The 22,760-nt window shown below is 39.1% G+C and overlaps 1 protein-coding gene across 4 annotated transcripts in view; it reads right to left on the bottom strand.

Moving 5' to 3' along the window:
• Positions 1-22,760, bottom strand: part of COLGALT2 (collagen beta(1-O)galactosyltransferase 2) — a 171,251-nt gene that overhangs the window by 34,052 nt on the left and 114,439 nt on the right. Inside the window, exon 1 of one of the 4 annotated variants that reach the window (XM_026703262.2) lies at positions 20,376-20,964. The exons of 2 other annotated variants lie outside the window; for them this stretch is intronic. In XM_026703262.2, coding sequence (XP_026559047.2) covers positions 20,376-20,665 — 290 coding nt within the window. In that variant the 5' untranslated portion in view covers positions 20,666-20,964. Of the gene's footprint in view, positions 1-19,999; positions 20,080-20,375; positions 20,965-22,760 lie in introns of those variants that run through there. One more of the 4 variants, XM_087930434.1, reaches the window with a different exon arrangement.

Here is a 22,760-nt window from a genome sequence, read left to right as displayed (position 1 = left end):
AATTATTTTTATATTATCAAAACCATAAGCCATAAGTTCATCTTTTTTCTGTTTCATCCAAAAAGTTTATAAAGGTTTCCAGTAAACCATAGAATTATTGAATGTCTTTTTCTCTTATCAAAGACACCAATTTGGCCATCTCTACAAGTTCCACCCATCTTCAGGACCCATTCCTGCATTGTGGGTAATGCCATCTCCCTGTAATTTACCTAATTTTAGGAAACTCTTAAGGCAGATATCAGGAAAAAAAATCCTGCATTGAATCTGATATGCACAGATTGTACTTAATTTATTTTCAAAGCCCTTTTAGTATGGTTGTCAATGAGCCTAATTTCAGTCTAAATAGGAGAAAACTTCCTTTTTTCTAAGGGGAAAATAACAGTTTACTTACAAACCTCACAGTATGTTAATGTTGGCTCTCTTTAAAACAAGTCTTCCTTCATTTCATGGTTCTCAAGGTGACAAATTCCTTTAGACACTCTGCTCTTAATCTTACTTTCCTCTTGAAGATGTATTCTGACACGGAGAGTGGTTCTCAGACACAGAGAAAAATCCTTTAAAAACTCATAATTGCAGTTTCAAATATAGCCTTACTATCCTAAATGATGTACGTAAAGAATATATTTACTCTTTCATTTTCTTTATCAGGCAGTTTCCAGTCTGATAGAATGGCTTCAGGTAATTGAAGTAATCAGGTAAATTCACTATCAATAAATAGTTTTATGAATACTAGTCACTGTGGCTTTGGAAAAATCTGATTTTTTTGTTTCAAAAAACAAACAAAAAAACAAACAAAAAAGGCACACACTCCTTTTTTATCAGTCATGCAGATGGACCAATAATAGACACTGAGTGATTGAACAATGCAGAATAAAGACACCAGCCAGACGTCTGGATCAATGTAACAATGCACAAATTATATAATTGAGCAGGTACCACCAGACAAATTTCAAAGGGGAATTTAAACAGAATGGAGTGTTTTACCTTAGAACAGTTCTGCCTTAGAGCAGTGTTTCTCAGCCTTGACAGCTTTAAGATGTTTGGGCTACAACTCCCAGAATTCCCCAACCAACATGCTGGCTAGGGAATTGTGGGAGTTGAATTCCACGCATCTTAAAGCTGCCAAAGTTTGAGAAACCCAGCCTTAAGAGTTTGGCCGTGAGGAGCCTGTAGTTGTCATACCAATCACAATGCATCTACAAGAACCCCACTAATCTTGAAATCCTGCCAGGTAGTGAAATTTTGCAAAAACACGCCATTCTCGCACAAAATCTCATGAAGGTTTGGCCATGTATATGTATATTATTAATAATATTTGATATCTATACAATGTGTATTTATTTACTTACGAGCATTAATTCAACATACTGGCTGGGGGAACTCTGGGAGCTGACAATATAAAGGCTGAGATACAACTGCATTAAAGTTTTAGCATCTTATGCAGATATTTTTTAAAAAGATACCAGGAAAGATAAACGAACATAAAATCCTTTACAACTAATATATTCACTCATGCTTAACTCCATCTTCTCCCATCCCAACTCATGACCAATATTGCAGTTTTCCTGAGGCAGATCAGACTTACAGTCAGGGGCATACACAGGAACTGATGCTTTCCTCACAATGACAACAGCACACACACACATACCCCACTGCACCGTAAGCTCTCTCCCTCTTATAATGCACGCAACATCACACCATATATACAAAATGACAGAGCTTGCTAACAACTGTTTTTAGTGAACTTTCAAGTTCCCAGACCAAAATATCACCTCTCCCATTAGCTCCTCAGTGCCCTGCTCAGTGCCCTTACACTATAGTTCATCACAAAAAAGTGCAATAAATTACACAAAGGTAAACATTCTGCTGTAAAATATATCTGCAAAGATTCTGTGTACAATTAAGCTCATGCAGCTTAGAGCTACATAAGCATACAGGTCCAAGAGATAGAATATGTCTATATATCTAAGACTGCAAGCGAGTAGACCTTGGTGATCTCATCAGAACCAGGGATTTGTTAGCACAGCAAGAGAAACATTGCCAAAATCAGTCCGTTTTAATTCTGACGTCAGTTATATTCCTGTGGTGCAGCTTTTTGGAAAATTACCTTAAGAAGCAGACAAGGCATAGTTAGTTCTTTAGCCCTCTGCATTTCTAAACATACCTCTGCATTTTTTTCCTCTTGAAAGGTACTCCTGTCTCGTGAATAAAAAGGCAGAAACAAATTGAGTCTACCCTAACTAAAAGCATAGAGGAGCAAAAAGCTGAATATTATGTTATTGGAAGTAGAGAATATTATGACTACAAAACATTGTACCTAATGGGCTTATCTCCCTAAAGTCATAGTGCTTTTGATAGTAGTAGGGGAGAGATTTGAGAGGGAGTTACGGGTAGGAATGAAATGCCTCTGGAGTCTATCCTTAAAAACTCTCCTGAATGACTTATAACACCAAAAGCTATTGAAATTTAATGGCAAAACACTTGGTATAATTTTGGTTCTTGCAGTTGATTATTTGTATTATTAAAAGTAGAAGTGGAAGTGATTTATCTCCTAGCCTCATGCTTCCATTTCTGATCTTATTTTAAAAATAAACCAATTAAGTATCATGCTGTTAAAACCAGCCATTTTGACAGCAAACATTGTCAATCTATCTTGGGTTTGCTGGAGGACCAAAAATGGTGTGATGGGAGAGACTGCACATGGCCTGTGAGCTGTCTATCTTTGCACAAAGCTATGAACCACAGTTTACAAACCACAATGGTGGGTTCATACAACACTGTCGAACAAGCTTAATGGTTTGTGAATGATTAGACTTTTAACAGGTAGGCTGATCTTCTTCAACCATGTACTTTCTAGCAGTGTTGCATTACAACTGATATAAAGATCTTTCTTTATATGCTAAACTGAAGCACCAAATTCTGAATCTTATATTTCTTAGGTCCTTCATATATCAATGAAAGAAATAAAGAGATATTTTATACGAGGGCTTGCAGTGGAAAACAAATCAGTTTCAGATCCATCCCCACTTACTGTATTATCTTCCAGAGTTGTACAACCCATTCTTTAATCCTCAATCTAACTCTTGGTTCTTCAGTCTCATTCTTGACTTTGTGCAAGAATTTGCACTGAGGTCAAGTATCTCTAGCAAGCTTCCAGAGATTAAAGAGAAGGACTAATTAAATTCACTAAGCAGCAGATATTTCATTCTCTGAAATAATATGTACTAGAAGGAAGCTTATATACTAGGGCTATTGTACCCTCTGAAAGACGTGGCATGGTTGCTCCAAAGGGTCCTGCCCCAGGTCCTCTCCACATGTACATGGGCTTTCGTGTTTTCAAGCTTTCTGTGAAAATATGGTATGTGCAGACAAATGCAGATGACCACAGAGCATCTTCAAAACAGCTGTGCTAAGCCTGTAAAACTGTGTCCCTGCTTCAAAGAGAAAATGCTTTGCACAGCCCTAACATTTTCCACAATTTCCTCCAAACTCTGTACAATATAATTCCCACAACATATGTCTTTTTAGAGAGATGCATAACAAAATTATTTACCACCAAAACAATGAAATCCAAACTCACCACCCCCAAAATATATGAACTAACTTGGCCAGTGGGGGAAAAAAGTACTCTATTAATTAATCCCGCCCTATTTTTGGTCAAATAATGAGGCAATCTTCTAGGTTCTAAGACCACTGGTGTCAATGTTCCATTTTTGTGTTCTTGCTAAGATTTGTGTTTCAGGCATGGAAAACTGTCCCAGATTACAGTGGTCTTGAGGGGTGGTCAAGGACCTTGTGTCTATTAACTGCCAGACCATTTCATAAGATGGACTAGCTTACAATTGAGTCACAAAATATTGTGGTATATGTCGACTACTAACGCTTGCCCTAGATCAACAGTTCCTGGATATTTTGGTTTCTGGACACCTTTACATTGTTAAAGATTACTGAGGATCCCAATCACCTTTGGTTTATGTGGGTTATTATCTATCAATATTTACTGTAATAGAAATTAAAACAGAAATTTTAAAAGTATTTATTCATTTGACTGAAAAGGTGTCAGGGACTAAGAACTGCTGCCCTAGATTATTAAGTAAATCCAGATAGGAATAGAGAGGCTATTCTTACTTTCAGTGGCAAGCAGACCCCATGATTAATGTCATGAAACCAAGGAAACATAAGAATGAATAGACACTGTTTTTACCATTCAGCTGCACAGAGATCTGGTTGCACAGATTATCAGGCAATTCTCCAGATTAAACAGAAGAGAAAAACGGTTTCTTAATGTTACACAAAAGAACAGCTTTGTTCAAGAAATGAGTATCATTTCATCTCTTTTGGGTTGAAATGTTGTACAAGTGCTTCTTAACAATAAGGGACCAACTTGCACCTGCTTTCAGCAAAGCTGAGTTTGCCAATATCCCTTTCCTTCTCCTCTCGTCAGAATACCAAGTCTGCTGAATGAATCCCTGTGTCTATTTCGATCCAGATACTTATTTATTTTATTTAAAATACTCTATCCATCTTTAAAGTAAAACTCTGAATTTTGATTTGTTTATTTAACACATTGATATAATTAAACATGACTCTGGGTAGCATTACAGTTAAAACAATATGACAAGTATCAAAACACTTTAAAAACAATGGTTATATACAAACAACCAAGCCATAAATTAACCAATAATATTTTAATCTAATGAGTGTGTGAACTGACCCATATAGTTAGTCTATGATTTAGTGTCATGAGTACAACCGTAAAATTGGTCTGAGTAAACTACAAGTCCAGAGAACTATAAGTCATGTAAACACAGTCGTAAGATACCTTCTTCTACCAACAAATCAACTTAGGGGAGAAGAAATAAAATAGCAACAGCTGAATGGGGGCAATACAGCCCAATAAGGATGTCTATAAGATCTTGACAGGGACATCTTGTTGGATTGTGTTCACCGTCTTAGCAAGCCTTCTCTTGCATGCTATAAAGAGCAAATTTGAACTCCAGTAGATGATAGGAATTTTCTCAGCATGATCCCTGTGAAGTAACACATTTAGGGAACTGAAATATGTTTCTTCAGTTTTTGACTCACTTGCAAAATTTTCTTTCATAAAGAAGGATGTTACTCCTGATATGAATAGAAATGTGAAAGGTAAATTGTCAGTTCTCTAATGTTAATAAAATATATACGTATACCTAAAGATTTTACCCAAGTAAGTTAAACTCTTAACAACTATCACTCTTTTTTTTTTAACGTCGTATCTTTAGAGACACAGCTATGCAAAGCTCCAATTCCAATTCTGTGCTCTGCAGTACTATTAGGCAATCTCATTATTTCATCAGCCACTTTCCATGGATTCTTTCTAAATATATTTTTGCAACCTCTGCATGTAGTTTCACTTCTTCATTCCACACTCCAGTAGAGTCCATACTGTATGTATTATGATGTGTGCGTGCCTAGTGTATACGTACTTATGTATTGCAAAGACTCCTCTGGGATCCCCTATAAAGTGCTTAAGCTCTCAAAAACAGGTATGCCACAGAGAAAAGCAAAGGCCTCCAACTACAGACCACCTTTGCCAACCCAGAATTTGCTTGAGATCACAAAAACTCAGCACCATTCTTTAGAATATTAATATTAATGGATGCTCAAACTTTTCCTGCCATGCGCTGAAGGATATTGGATTCAAAGAAAAGAGGCAACAGTTATGCCATTTGTGTTAAGAAATTAAAAGTTTCAGGAATAGAAGGGAATACAAAAAGGACCAAGGAAGCAGCAGAAAATCTGGGCATGGGCAGAGAAACATCTAAGGGGTTGGGAAGATGCAAGGATATGTTTGTGTGAGGAGCATTTTGGACCCAGTTTTTGTGATGGTGAAACTGTGAATAAAATATAAGTTAAGGTTGTTCTAGACAGAATTGAAATGTAATTTTGGAAGGGTGAGTGTGGATTTGAGAGATAGCATGTGGTTTCTTTGCAATATGAAGGATTCAATAGAGAGGTTGTATTTTTCAGATGAGAACCTGTCTTGTATGCAGGTTCTAGGGAATGTTATTTATCTTTCAACCTTAACAGTAAGCCTTTCTTTGAACTAGATGTTATGAGACTGGCTGTGTCCTCCATGGTAACATTTATTTGGTAAACATTTATTCTCTTATGACAGTCATTTTGTGGTTGCAGCCTTTACAAACTTTCAACATGTTCAAATGTGTTCCACAACCCCAAAATGTTCTAAACTAGGAAATTAGGAACAGCTATCCTCTGCTGCTCTAGGCGGAATATTCTCTGTCCCCTCTCATCCAAATGTTGGATTCAATGCAAACTGACAAAAAGACCTATTGTAGTGTTGGGGAGGAATAAGATACTAACCTCTAGAGCTAAGCATACCTGAAAATGATTTAGAATTATTCTGGATTTCACAGGAGCACAGTGCGTCTTTCTTATTCACCAAAGCAGCCCAATAGTTTTCAATCTTTTACATACAAAAAAAAAAAAACTGCTACGAATTTAAAAAATTATAGTTGATGAAACTTCTAAATCAGTAGCATATTTTCTCAGACACTTGCAGAAGCTTGGTAAAAGTTAGCCTACCTAAATTTCAATCAGCTAGCCCAGGGCGATGCTGAAACACTTCAAATTATGAGGCCTACTTATCTCAACACCAATATTCTTTTGATCCTATTCAGTGCACTTTCATCTCTGGTAATTACTATTTTTATTTATACCCTGCCTTTAGTATTTTTTACAAATAATTCAAGGCATTGAACATATCCAACACACCTTCCTCCTCCTATTTTCCGCACAACAACAATCCTGTGAGGTGGGTTGGTCCGAGAGGCAGTGTGACTAGCCCAAGGCCACCCAGCTGGCTTTCATGGTTACCTTAGGGCAGGGCTTGAACTCACGGTCTCTAGCTTTCTAACCTGGTGCCTTAACCACTAAAGCAAACTGGCTTTCTTTTAGTGTCACTTTCCGATCTTAGCTTCATTTTTCTCTCTCTCCAGAACCCATTAACTGAAATGGCAGATGTAACTGAAAGAAATCAGTTACATTGTGTGTGGTTTTATGTATATTTTTCATTAAAATAAGCATCTTTGTGCACACCCTCTTTTAAAACACATTTGTGCATGAATTGAGATTCTTTTTCTTTTTGTAATGAACACCATCACAGAATTCTGAAAAGAATGAACTTCAGAGCCTGAGTATATAAGTAGCACGTACGATTAGGAAAAACAAATATGGTGAATCCTTATAAATCCTGGCCCACACAAGGTTCTATTCCATTCCCTGTTATTATTAGAAATTTGGATTTAATGGAATGATTCTTGGACAACTGAGACAAAGAACAAAAAGACAAAATTAAATATGGTATTAGAGCAATAGTATTAATCGACAAAATGGAAAAATTAAATGTTATTCTAAGATTTTTAGATTCAGTCCTGTGCTCTTTCTTTTTTCCACAATATTTACAATTATAGAAAAAAATTATTTTCAGTTTTCTTTTTGACATTCCCTGAATTGACTTTTCAAGGACCAGAAACATTTTGCACTTGATAGTTGAGGGGGAAAATACTTGTAAAGGATTAAGTGTACTGTTGGAAGTTATAACCAGGGGTGATATTCTACCAGTTCACACCTATTCGCTAGAACCGGTTGTTAACATTCTAAGCCGTTTGGAGAACCGGTTGTTAGAAGAAATTACTGGGCTAATCCTGTAAGGAAGGTAGGAAGGAAACATTCTGGTGTTGCTTACAGAAACTGCCTCTCCATTAACCCTTATTACATTCTTGGCAGGACTAGACTTCCTGTCTCAGGAACTTCTCTGGAGTTTTTTTTCCTCCTTCATTGGTACTTTGCTTGTGTGGAATGACCATTCAAAGTTACAATGGCATTGAAAAAAGTGACTTATGACCGTTTTTCACACTTACGACTGTTGCAGCATCCCCACAGTCATGAGAGGCCAGGCGAGGAAATGCGTGCCTTGATGTGAGTGATATTGAGTTGGCCATGCCCAGCAAATAACATGACCATCAAGCCACATCCATCCAATCACATGACCACCACGCCATGCCCACCAAATAAGCCATGCCCACAGAACTGGTTGTTAAAAAATTTGAACCTCACCCCTGGTTATAACCCACCCCTCTCCTAGAAAAAATGAAATAGTTTACGATATATTAAAAAGGCAGAATATTTTCCCTAAGAAAAGAAGAAACTCTGAGAGGCAGAAACTCAGCCCTCCCACCTTTGTTAATGGGCCATTAAGGCCTGGGCCAGTCTATTTTACATAACAAAAATCTACTCCAGGTAGAGCCATAATAGGAATTGCCCAAAGCCCTTTCATTACATCATCATCCAGCAAGGCTCAACCAAGCCTGGGACTCGGGACAACCTACAGAGTTGCCCCTGCATGGCCCCATGGGAGTCTGACAACCAATCAGAATACAAGCTCAAATTCAAATCCCAACAGAGGACATAAAACCCAGGGACTCTCAGCATTTCTTCCCTTTTTTCTTCCTCACCCAAGGCATGTGATCCTGCCCTCAAGTGCTTTGGTGGATAGATCAACACCCTCTTTTCTCTGATACCCCTCAGTGCTCAAAGAACAACTATCATATTACCGCAAGTCCTTCTCTTCATTAGACTACATACCTAGTTCCCTTAATTTATGCCAGAACAACAGAAGTCATGCTAGATTAAAAGAACAGTGCAGAGGCAGCACTGCTAAACATAATAAGCAACAAGCAAAGAAAAAAAATTGGGGCTACAATTCTCCTCAGCATTTAGTTCTGATGGACATCCATTTGTAGACAGGGGAACAGGGGAAATGGCCAGGACTCCCAACGTCTTTCTTCTTGAGTTTCCAACAAGTCCTGCAGTTGCAACCAAATCACAGACATCAAATGCACACAGAGTGAAAATATAACCAGAACTGGCTCTCCATCTTACATGTTTCACCTACTAAGCTAAAGGACCTAGATGGGCTTCAGAAAAGCATTAATTTCTTTGCAAAAAGAACTGTGATCAGAGAAGACAGGATTTCAGCAAGTCGAGAGGAAAAAAGATGGAAAAGATATTTAAAAGTAACCTCACTCCTTTCCTCAATTCTAATCCTCAACAATGCTCACCAATACAGATATATATCTTGCTCTTTAAACACTTGCACTAACCAGAGACCCATACTAGGAAAATTTCCATTACAAAACCATTGTCTACCATCTTTTGACCTCTTCAAGCTCTCCTTCAATTCTCAGGTATAGAAGATGAATTCTGGCAATAAACCCTTTTGGAAGCAGTTCCTAGAAGCTGGAGGCTGCCAAGCAGACAGCTATGATCTCACCAAGCTAAAATAACAACTCCTTGGGAAGGTCAGTCTGTTTTATTGGTCAAGCAACCAATCTTTTCAGTGCCAGAAAGGAACCTCTCTATCTTATTGTTTACATTACCTTTCAGATGAGAATTAAAATAACAAAAATGTACCATACCTGGATAAAGGGAAAGAGAAGGAGGAAGAAGGAAAGAAGGGGGCCTAGGGGTGTGTTGTGTTCAGGGGGAGTTGCTGAGTTTGTTTGTTTTTTGTTTTGTTTTTAATGTTTGAAAGTTAGTGGGGATTAAGTTGAATTTTAGTGGGGATTTGTTATATTTATTTGTTTCATCTGAAACTGGATGTGCCAAGAGCTCCTGCAGCAAGGTGGCGTCAGAGAGTCACTCGGGGCCATCTGTGTAGCTGCTGGGCTCTCACTGGCAAGAGGGACAATGGATCACTAGAGCTGCAAGATAGCAAGAAGAGGCTGATGATGCTGGTGGTGCCAGGTAGAGACTACTGGAATCACCTCAACTCCAGATCCATAGAGTTGGAGGAACAGCAGGTGGGCCCCTGAGGAGATGTATGTGATTTGTATTGTAGGTGGTTGTTCAGTGTGGGTAGAGAATTTGTTGGAGGATAAGCCTGAGACAGAGTAGCCCAGGGAGAGGATGGACTGGGAAGAGAACTGAGAGCGAGAGGTATTATTGATACTGTGATGGGCAGAGGGAAACATGGTAGGAATCTGGGGCTGAGCCAAACTCAGAGATGCCAGGAACACTGTTTGAGAGTGATCCTGACATGTGGCCCACAGCATTCACTCTGAGGACCAGGTAGTCAGATCCTTGGTAGCCCTGAGCTCTGGCTCTGCTTTTGAATGTCAACTCGGTACATAATAATTTTGTCCTCATCCACAATTTGTTAATGAGTGTGCCAATCTGGCATACTTAACTAGACTTGGGTAGGCCTAGGGGGGAGAAGGTCTTCTCTGGGAAATAAGTTCACCTGAGTTTCAGGTTTGGCATGAGCTATAACCTCAGCAAAAATGGCTTTTACCATCCACAAGTCACTAACGGTTCTTAAATGTTCCATTCATTGGATGATCTTCTGGACTTCTATCTACTGCAAGTGGGATCTGTGGCCAAGAGAACATTTACTCAGGTTCATGAAATGCACCTGTTATGCCTTTTCCTCAACTAGAAGGCTCTTCAGTCATTTATTCACGCCCTGGTCTCCTCATGATTGGATTACTGCAATGCACTGTACATGGGGCTGCTCTTGAAGACTAGCTGGAAGCTGCAGCTTGTTCAAAATTAGTGGCACAAGCAATAATGGGTGTTTTACAGTATACCACTGCTCCAAAAGCTGCAATGGCTGCAGTTGGCTTCCAGGTGCAATTCAAGGTGCTGGTTATTACCAGTGAAACCCTGGATGTCATAGAGGGCCTGGATATCTGATAGACTGCTTGTTTCTAATCAGTTCTTGTTGCCCCCTTCTAGAACAGCATCTCTCTAGACATAAGGATGGTGTCCTCTAAAAGATCCCAGAAAGCTTTGGTTCCAGGCCTGGGGTTGATGTTCATACATTTTGTTTGGATGTTTTTCTGATCTATTAGATTATTTTATCATGGGTTGATTCAATGTGATTCAATGTTTTTAGTTGTTTTCATGTTTCCCCAATTTTTGTAAATCATCAGAGTCCACTAGAGTTGGGCAACCAATACATTCAAATAAATGAAAATGAAAGGCAAGATTTTTTTTAATGCTCAGACTAATCTTTGTCCTCTTCAGGTTTTGTACCTGTATATGAGATATTCAAATGGCCCTCAGTTTTAGTAAATTGCCTATAAGTAGCATAAGGATGGTTGGGCTGATCACAGCCACAGAAAGAAATCTAAGTTAGGTTGTTCCAGAAATCTGATAACTACTTATGAAAGGCACAAAAGATCATTCTGACCAAAGCAATTTTCTGTTCACGGTTCATGTGATTCGCAAATAAAACAACAGAAGCCGCTTTGGTTAGAAGGGCAACAACTTCCCGGGAAAACAGTAAAATCCTGCTCCTTCCCCCCTCCCCATTAATAAACCTGTTTTACTTAACAGTTGCATGTGGAGAAGATCTGTCATATGTCTACATGATTAATTATGTTAGTCTTCATATCTCCAGATCAGTCTACAAGAAAAATTCTGGCACATCTCTGAACTATTTTTTTTAATCTAAAGCTCAGCATTAAAGCAATTCCAGAAGCCCTTGCTCTGGACTCTTTTTTCTCAATTAGATTGCACACATTAACTCCAAAAGACTTTGTGATGACCCGGAACACAAACGTAACAACATCCAAAATGTAAATAAATGTCCTTTAATGCCTCCAACTTGGCCCCACTGTTAAATAATTCTCAGTTGGAGATAAAACATACTCAAAAATAGTCTTCAAAAGAAAGCAATAGTCTGAACTTAATGAGCAGATAGAGGTGAAATAAAAAACCAAACAAATTACAATGAAGAAATTTCCACAATGGACCAGGATAAGTAATTACCAAATTCAAGGAGATAACAAGACACAGTCTGTTGGAAGGACACCAACCAAGATAACTTCAGCCCAAAATAAAACATGCTTTGCTTCTAGCAACGCTGTGTTGTAACCATCTCTCTTATATACTGTTCTCCCTAGCTGTAACTAATGAGGGGGATCATGGCCACTTCCTCTCTCGTAAGCCAAGTTGTTTCCTTCTCCATTCCTCCCTGCGTGTCCTAGGATGAAAAGGGGATGGGCCTAGTTCTTCCTCTGAGTACCCTTCCTCCAGAGCCACACCTCTACTCTCTGTTGGCTGTTCCTCCTTTCCCTCAGAGTCTGACTCTACCAAGGGCATGACAGACTTGCAGCCTCCTTTGTAGCTACCTAGATTCTTGTAAATTCCAAAAGAGAGTGAAGGGTGAATTTTGTCTCTGGATGTAATTAAAAATGTGCAGAGTAGCAAACTTCAGGTACCAGAATTAAGCAGATTTTCCTGAGGGCAATGCATTGAGTGAGGTCATGTGTCACTTCTCTACAAGCATGCCACTAAAAAGATGAGAGGACATCACTGGTCAGTGAAATTCCACAAATGATTTTGTGGGTAGCTCAAAGGTTTTGACGTTTATCCATAATGAATGAACCTATCTATACAACCAAGGAGCCTTTTTGACCTCTCAAAGCTCTGGAATCAGTGCAACTATTTTTAGAGAGCATGTAGAGCATAATTCCAAGTCAAAAAATAAGTGACAAGCCCAATTTTAATTAACTAAAACACATGGACCCCTGCAGAAAAGTACGACATGAGCCACAGTATAACATAGAACTATAAAATGTCTTAAGGAGTAGAATCAATTAAATCTGGGGAAATTCTGACAGTGAGGACAGAAGATTGAGGGTTGCCTCTAGAAGTTGTGGGTGCTCCATCACTGGAGGTTTTTAAGAAGAGATTGGACAGCCATTTGTCTGAAATGATCTCCTGCTTCAGCAGAAGGTTGGACTAGAAGACCTCCAAGGTCCCTTCTGATTCTGTTGTAAATGGCAAGAATTCTTTACAAATGCAAACTACAAACTCCTCTTAAATTTGGTTCTTTGGGGGTGGTTCTTTTTTCTAAATGCAGAAAATGTTCTAATATAAAACACCCAGCATCATTGGGAATGGAGGGAGGAAGGAAGGACGGACAAAATAGGTGAATTAAAGCTTAAACAAGAAGCAGCCACTGAAAGCATTTAGCCAAATACAATTTGGCATGCTCCAGAGATTGCATACATCAGAAGGACTGGAAACAGAAATTAGAAAATACCCAATGTTATAAGAAACAAGAGCAACTTTGGTGAATATGAGAATGCATGTATTGCAGCAGGATCTGATGTTCTACTTCATTCCACTCGATTGCAGAAAATACGACTTCAGCAACAAAGTTTTCAACGCCTAGAATGCCCTACCCGACTCCATTGTTACGGCCTCAACCTCTCACAGCTTCAACCTCAAACTGTCTACCATGGACCTCACCCCATTCCTAAGAAGCCCCTCAAGGGGGTGTGCATAAGCACACCAGTGTGCCTACTGTCCCTGTCCTACTGTTCCCATTTATCTGTATTTACACCCTTTGTTCTTCTTTATGTTATACTTATAGTTCTTGTACATGTTTGACAAATAAATAAATAAATCAAATATTGTATACACCTGGGTACTCCATCTGTTTTTCCTTCTCCTTTCACCTGCTTTATCATCCCTTTTTTCTCTCAACTAACAAAGGTTTGGTGTGCTGTCCAGCATCTTTGTATCTCCAAAAGCTTTTTAGGATAGACTTCCTCAACTTAGATGCCCTCCAGATACTGTATATGGACACGAACTCCAGAGTTCCCTAATTATCACAGCTATTACTGAGTATTTTAGGGGCTGAAGTTTACTCATCTGAACAGATATATGCTACAGAAAGGAGAGACAAGCCAGAACCTCTGCCTGGCATTGAATTTGGACTCCTAGTAACTGGACCTTATGAGAATGAAATTCATAGAGGAAGGTCACTGGCTAAAATCACATTAGGAGAAATCAGAGAGGTAGAGGATGAAAAAAAAGAAAAGAATACTATTCTATAGTATTAAGGGATACTTTAAGAATATACCTTGTTATTTTACACACAGATAGGAAGGAAATATATCAAGAGCTAAATCCAATAAACTGGATGCTTTGTCATGAAGTTTTCCTAACCACTACAAAAAGGCTAATATACCAAGCAGATATCCTAGCTTCAGACAGAGGAAATTAAAGCCTACTTTCCAGGTTGCTTGTAAGATTCTCCAGCATTGCTTTCCAAGAACCTGTTTTAGCTCTTGCTGCACTCATATGCAACTCCTTCCATCAAGCCCAATTTATGTCTTCTCCAATTATAAAAGCAATCCACCTTTTCATGGCTATTGTGAGACTGGAGGAATCAATAATCCACGAGGAATCAATTATTCACAATCAATAATCCATGAAATCAATACCTAGTGGGAGAAGCATCAGGCAAAGACAACGTATCTATTTCTTGAAAGAACTTTTAGCCCTTCTTTAAATAATAAACAACTGCCAATTTGATGTACACCTTTAAAAAACTATTTCAAGCTAAAGTCAATATGATTAATATGGTTAACTTCTCCCCAACTTATTGCTTCCGGAAATCTGCCTTCCACAAGCATTTTTCTTTCTGAAACAGATGGGGGGGAAAAAGGAAGCAACAAAATTAAGGCTTAAATGTGCCAAATTTCCACTTTAAAAACTGACCCTCCTCATATACCCATGTGTTTTGTTTTGCAATTGCTTAGTGAAAACCCAGCCTCCCTCCTCAGTGGGACATTTTGCTCTTAATTTACAGTACACCACAAAGACATATTTCTCAATTTGACTTCTCTAACCCTACCCCTAACCCTGTCTTCTGCTTTGTAAGCAGCTACTGTGCAACCCAAATCAGCAGAAACTTTGAGCAACTTTACATAGGTTTCAGAATTGCAACCTACAATTTGGCCATTCTGCAATGAATTAAAGAACAGACTGCAGCCATCAGCAACCTCTGTCTGCTGGAGCAGACCAGGATTAGGACTGTTTTACAGTATTTCTTTCTGTCTGGAGAATTTAAAACTCCTACGAAAATGCAGATATTCACCAAGATTCCCTAGTTGAATCTCAAGAAGGCAATTTAGACAAAACTACTGGACCTTGAAATAAAACTGCAGTATGGATCATTGGATTCTACTTAAGTAATTTTTTAAAAGGTCAAAAATTCCAGGATAACTGGCAAACCATATATAACTATAGACAAAAAAAGTCACCAAAGAGTGACATAGATTTAGTGATGGAAATGCAATATAATTAGCTTTTATTTACCTTTGAGTTGTATTAAATGGTATATTTCATGTAAATAGTTACATTTTGTTCTTGTTTTAATTATGTCACAAACATTATTCCGAAGGATGGAAATTCAAAATACTGCTTCAACTTCAAATCTATTCTGAGTTGCCGCTATTGTTTTAGAAGATTTTTTTTTAAATTGTTCAGTAGGGCACACAAGTTACAGAGCTATAGTGAAAGGGGGGTAATGTCTCTCCTCCAGTTTCTTCATGTCATTCTTATAAATTCCTCTATTGTACTTTATTGTCTTTTTAGCTGCCAGAAAAAAGGAGTAGGGGAAAACAGTGCATTCCTTAAGTGCCTAGATAATCACCCTGGCAGCTCAAAGTTGTCGGAGCGCAAGGATATTACTGGAAAGCATGATTGATGACTCTTGGGGATGGATGAGTTCCATTGGAAAATACACATCCGGGGGAAGACCAGGGTCAAGGGGGAAATGAATGGTGTATTTTAATATCGGCTCATCCAGCTAACACCAACATGGCACTTCTAATAAATCAATTTTCTTTTCTCTGAGATGTTTCTAGAGACTTATGATTTGAATTGGGGTGGATTTGTTGGAGTCCTGACACACTACAGTTGTTAAGTGAATCATGACGATGTTAAGTGAATCTAGCTTCTGCCGTTGATTTTGCTTGTTGGAAGCCAACTGAGATAGTCACAAATGGTAATCACATGCCCTCAGGATGCTGCAACCATCATAAATACAGGCAGGGCACCAAGTGTCCACAGTTTGATCACATGACTGTAGGGATGCTGCAACGGTTATAAGAATGAGGACTGGCCATAAATCACTTTTTTCAGTGTTCTTGCAACTTCAAACAGTCACTCAAAGAAGAGTCATAAGGCAAGGACTACCTGTACAGTGAAATTACTTATAGTTTTAATTTAGAAAATAAAGGAGGCATGCAGAAAACAGCACAGGATGTCACTTTTATTTGTGAAGGTAAATTCTAAATTATTTAAATCTTTCCTCTCAGGAAAAAATGCTTTTATCTATGGTCTTTTAAATCATTCCTTTTGATTTGTCTACCATTGGAATATACACAAGTATCTCAGTCTTGTCATCTATACCTTTAAAAATCTGTACACACACCACTATTTCCAACAATTAAACACTTGGCTAATTGATACAAAACCCTGAAACAAAACAAGGTAACTCAATTGAATTATGCTTCCGTGTGTACTATTAGAACCATAGCTGTGCATAAGGCAATATCTGATGTTTGAAAGGAATTTAACTTTCCCTCTTGCTAACTTCCTGCATTACAACCTGGATATCTGTCAGTACAATCTTTTAAATTCCATTAGTTCAAAGTTTATCTGAAGAGTAGAGAATTTTGTTACAAGCAACTTAATGGCAAGAAAGCTGATGTCAGTGGATAATTATAGTATGCCATTGGTGATTTTCTGACATACTCACAAGTCCTTAGAGAAGAGTTTTCAGATTCCTAAAGTGTTGCTCATACTTTTAGCAAAAGAATGTAATTATATTTGGAAAGTGACTTAACAAAAAACCTTGTTCTTTCTTCCCAAATCTTCAATACAAAATCATTTGTTGAAGTTAATAAGCATCTTTTCATCTTAAAACAGGGACACAAATGTTTTTTAAAAGCAGAAAGACCATAAACATTTCTTCTTTTCAGCTTGGATTCTATCAACCTGCAACCATTATTGTGGTCCCATATCAATTATATTAAATTGAGAAAATATGTATTCAATGTCCTTTCTAACAAAAGGCCACTGGGGTAGATATTCATTTCCTTTACTTGAATTCAACTTCAAGTTATGTTTCCAAAGAGCCAGTTTTTATGCAATGGTTATAGGCCAGGCTAGAAACTAGGAGACTGAATTCTAGCCCTGCCTTAGCCATGAAAGCTGCCTGGATGATTTTGGACCACTTACTCTATCTGACATTCCCATGACATTCAGGCCTACCAGTCAATTCTTGTCACCACCAAATGGTTCAACCTTTGGTTGATCTGAAAAAAGCAGACCCTTCTGCTTTTTTCAGATCGACCAAATTTCCCTTTGTGGGGCAATGCTAGGAAGAAGAAAAAGGCTGCACATTATCTGTTATACGATATATAAAATCCTGGACATATAAAAAAAATAATTAAATCCTGATTAGAGACTTCTGCCAAGGAGCCACAAGCCATATGCTCTACCCTAGCCAATAACCAAGTTTGGTATCATAAATACTGTTCAGCCACCCCATCTCAGTTTCTCATGCTATGTGTGGACTTCCACTCAGAATTCCTTATCCAATAATGGCCATATTGACAATTCTGAGAATTCAAAATCCACATATTTAAATGGAGGCCAGGCTGGGACAGTGTAATTTTTAAGGAATAGGTTTATTACAAGGGCCAACAACTACTGAATCTTGTCTGGTTAGTGGTTTGATGAAGGCTAAACTATTCTAGGCTGTACCTATGTTGCCGTCACCTGTAGTTATATTTCCTGAGCCAGCACATATTCAACTATACTTAACTGAACTCTTTGCTTAGAAATGATTTGCAGTTATCTAAAAAAGCTAGCAAAGCAGTCCATCACAAAAACATGGGGAAGTGTGTTATAATGAGTTAAAACAGTGCTGCACCTAGCTCAGAGGTTAGGAGTTCTCCAGGGTTTCTTTCTCACATTAGTTTTTGCTAATCCTAATCCAAACTACCTGGAATTTAACAAACTTCCTTTGTATCTAAGCTTTGCTCTCTCATTGAGCTACAGCTGCCTTCCCAATGTCATGTAGCATGATGAAATAGGATTATCATTTTCATCTATAAAAGCCTTCTGAGAGCTTTTCTGAATATGTAAAGCAAAAAATAAAGACTGAAGCATAGCCGAGCATATGCAACATGACTCTTGATTTAGAAGGCAAAAGCACACAGTACAAAGAATAAAATACTAAATGGGACTATTAAAATTCCAGATACCGGCTATTTTACAGACTCCCAGAACCCTTTTCCAAGACTGTAAAACATTTTTAATAACAACCGAGTACAAATAAAATTGAGCCTCTTTTATTGCTTTCCACTTTTTTTCCCTTTTTGAGGTATAGTCTTGCTAAAGTGAAAACTCCTTAATCTCAGGAATTCTCTCCATATCTCAAGTCATTAAAACCTGCAGTCATCATGCTAAAAGAGATGTCCACTTTGACTTGAATCATGTGCCCTAGCACAGGGGGCTCCAACCTTGGCCACTTTAAGACTTGTGGACTTCAAAGCTGGCTGAAGAATTCTGGGAGTTGAAGTCCACAAGTCTTAAAGTGGCCAAGACTGGAGACCCCTGCCCTAACATAGACAAATGATTGTGCACCATTGAACTTTACAGTGGTCTGCAGTGGCACATGTTGGCTCCATTCAGCCATCACAGGATTAAGAATTATAGCTCTGGTTCACAACAAGGAAACAAAGGAAGAGTAGAATAAATAAAATCAGTTTGCCTCTCAGAAAGGAGAGGAGCAATTAAACAGTTTCTGACTTCCTTCTCTCTGTTAGAAAGAATTCTACTCCATTCAAACATTTGGACTTGGGACCCCTGAAGTCAAGGGGAGGTTATTCCGCTAACCCAAGATGAGTGGTTAGATTATGAAACAAATGAGAAAAGAGGGTTGGTTTGTGTTACTACATCCTCTCAGCTGAGGGCAGAACAGACAACTTCAATATATTGTTCCTAATGTTCCAGCTTAGGACTTCTTGTGAGGGATTTCTGATCCTGCATCACCAAGAAGGCATTCTTCATATTATTATATAAACCTATACAGTATTTGGAGCTGACAAAGTAGAAGACTTAAAGGCTCCTACGGTTTTTTTTTTTTGTAGTATATGTGCATGTACACCATTAAATTGAAATCACTTCATAAAGCAGTAACTGGGAAAGCCTAAAACAAGAGCAGATCCAGTCAGGTATTCCCCCTAAGGGAATAATTCCCTGTATTATCATTCCTGAGTAGCTGGATTCAGCAGCAATTTTTATCCAAAGGCTGCCAAACTGCCTTTCAACAACTCCCCCAGACGCTCCTCCAGCCTTTACAGATACCTTTCCTGGGGGATTTCAAATGCAGGCAGTCATAACTTAATGTCATGTTTGGGAAAGGGGAGGGGGGGCGTAGGTTGAAGAGATCATTTCTTTTCTCCAGTCATACAAGACATTCCCATCTGGTCTCCTTAAATCAGCTATAAACTGACAGTCCACTCCCAATATAGTGTATGTATGTATGTATGTATGTATGTATGTATGTATGTATGTATGTATGTATGGTATTCAGCTGTGTTTGGGTATTTTCCCACGTCATTATAGTTGTGCTTTTAAAGTTGTAGCAACGTTTTGGCAGAATCTCATCTGCCATCATCAGGCTTCTGTATTGGGTTCGTCTCACATATGAACCCAATACAGAAGCCTGATGATGGCAAATGAAATTCTGCCGAAACGGCTACAACTTTAAAAGCACAACTACAATGACATTGGAAAATACCCGAACAAAGCTGAATACCATACTATACATTATACATATACATTATACATTATACGTATACATTATATACATATACATATACATACACATACATACATACACTATTGGCTGACCCCACTATCATGTTCTCTAAAATGAGAGAGAGAGAGAGAAAGAGAGAGAAATATACATACATACAACATTGTAGGGGAACAGCCACTATATAAAAAGCAGGAATCTAAAAGATTATAAAAGGTTTCATACATCTGCCTTATCTCCTCCCTTCATTTACACTTAACCTATTATTTTGACATTTTTCATTTAAACCATGGATGTTACCTTATCCTTCCTGCCACCATACTGTTCGGAAATCATTATTATCTCATTATAACTCTGTGCCCTTAAAAACTTAATTTGAAGATTCTGAGCAAGAGATGGGCTACTTCTAATTTCAAGCAGTAGACGAAGTCTCTTCCCACCCACCCGCATCAGTTAGCAACCATCCCTGGCACACCCGCAGCATCAGTTCCTGGCTATCGGTCAGTCTCCCTTGCACCTTTTGACCAAGTATCTGGAAATAACTTGGGGGAAGGATCCCCCCGCTATGTTTTCAAACCTCCCCCCCCCCCGCCCCCCCCGCTCCCGCGCTCGCCCGTGATCTCCACCGAATCCCCATCGGATTCTTCTCCGGCGGCGCTTTTTTGGGCAACCTTACCAGATGGCGATCCGGCGCTTCGGGTACCGCAGCCTCTCCAGACAGCCGAGGAAATGGGGCAAGGAGCGGGCAGCGTTCCTGGCGAGGATGGCCATGAAGACGGTGGGTTTCTGCAAGGCGGATTCCGGCAGAGGGGGCGAGCTGGGCATCGCCGCCGCCGCTTCCTCCGGTGTGCCGGCAACACAGCCGTTCCCCTTCAGCCAGAGCGCGAAAGGGCAAGGAAGCAAAAGCAAGACCAGGAGCCGGCGGCGCAAGGAAGCGGCGGCGGCGCAAGCCGGGATCGCAGCCATTTTTCGCGGGGAATCGCACCTTCGGACAGGGCGAGAGAGAAGCCGCTTCTTGCGGACCGGCGGCCGCAAAGAGCTCCCGGCGTACCTGCAGGTCCGGCTGCACGGGGAAGAGAGGCGAGCGGGCGGGAGAGCCGCCCCAACTAAGACACGCTTCTCCCCCGCCCCTTTCTTTTCATTATTTGCTCGAGGAGGGGGCGGGGGGGAGTTCTGCTTTTGCCAACGGCGGATTGGTGGCGGCGGCAAACCTGCAGCCAATCCTGAGCTCCTCGCTAACTCTTGCCGCAAATCAAAACAAACAATGCGTGCTTTCTCGTTCTTCCTTTCCTTTCTCTCTGCCATCGCCCCAAGGTCCCGGGAATAATGCTAATCGGAACCGACCAATAACAAGGAAGAAATGGACCATCCCAGGCATCTGGCTAGCAGATTGGTGCATCATATCAAAAGATATCTGTGATCATATCAAGAGCGACAATACTGCTACCCTTCAAAAAGATCTTGACTATGTATCAGAATGGTCAAACAAATGGCAACTTCAAATCTCAACAAATAAATGCTCTGTCCTACATATTGGCAAAAAAAATATCAGAAAATAAAATACAGGCTGAATAGTCAAGACCTTGTTGATGATCCAAACTCTGTCAAGGACCTTGGAGTACTCATCTTTAATGATCTAAGTGCTAGAGCTCACTGTAACTACATAGTCAAAAAGGCATTGTTAATCTAATCTTACGTAGGTCTTTCTCTGGTAATATCACACTACTAACTAGAGCATACAAAACATTTTCTAGACCAATACTCGAATACAGCTCATCAGTCTGGAATCCACATTAAGTATCTGATATGAGCACAGTTGAGAAAGTCCAGAAATATTTCACAAGAAGAGTTCTCCACTCCTCTACTCGTTACAGAATACCTTATGCCACCAGACTTGAAATTCTAGACCTGGAAAAGCTAGAACTACGCCACCTTCGGTCTGATCTAAGTATAGTATATAAAATCATACATTGCAATGTCCTACCTGTCAATGAATACTTTGGCTTCAACCATAACAACATAAGAGCAAACAATAGATACAAACTCAAGGTTAATCGCACCAAACTTGATTGCAGGAAATACAACTTCGGCAACAGAGTGGTCAATGTCTGGAATACTCTACCTGACTCTGTGGTTTCTTCCCAAAACCCCAAAAACTTTAACCATAGACTGTCTACTATTGACCTCGCCCCTTTCCTAAGAGGTCTGTTTTTTATATTTTTATATTTTTCTTATATGTATCCATGTATTCATAACTATGTTTTTACTTATACTTGTTATCTTGTAAGCAATTGACAAAAATAAATAAATAAATAATTTTTTTAAAAAATGCTTTTGGAAGTCCTGAAGTTTTTATGTATTCATTTATGTATATATTTCATTCCATAAAAGTCAGATGGTACAGTGGTCGTCTTGAATTATAATGCTTTTTTAAATTAAAAAATATGGGAGGGGACACAGTCCCACTGATATATTTCTAATGCAATGTCATTAGTATTTAATACAAATGTATAAAGAGAGAGTGAAATATTCACAATTGCCCTTTCTTTGCCAAGGATTTACATTTGATACGCTTTCATCTGAAGTGGGAAAGGGAAACAGAAGGATAATCCAGAGTTTTTGTGCACTTCTGCAAGTAGTCCCTCGTCTTCTTCTCAGCCTGGAAAACATCTGTGACCTGGTTCACAGGAAATTGAATCCTAGACAACTGTGGTTCCCAATCTTCTCATTATTCAGTAGTATGGAACACAGGAATGACAATGCTCACCTAGGAATAATGCTATTCCACTTGATGAATTCTTCTCAGAATTTAGAAACTCACTTAACCATCTCCTAGCAATCCCAAATAGAAGAAGGGGACGACAGAGAATGAGGTGGCTGGATGGAGTCACTGAAGCAGTAGGCGTGACCTCAGTAGATGGTAGAGGACAGGAAGGCCTGGAGGAACATTGTCCATGGGGTCGTGATGGGACAGACATGACTTCACAACTAACAACAACAAAGCAATCCCGTGCATCCAGTAGAATTGATCACAAAATCTCCAGGATACAGCTCCAGGATG

The sequence above is a fragment of the Pseudonaja textilis genome, chromosome 3, assembly GCF_049901715.1.
Source record: "Pseudonaja textilis isolate UNSWEBS1 chromosome 3, rPseTex1.2, whole genome shotgun sequence".
NCBI lineage: Eukaryota > Metazoa > Chordata > Lepidosauria > Squamata > Elapidae > Pseudonaja > Pseudonaja textilis.
Note: the sequence above shows the minus strand (reverse complement) of the source record. Positions and strands in the feature narration are given on the sequence as shown.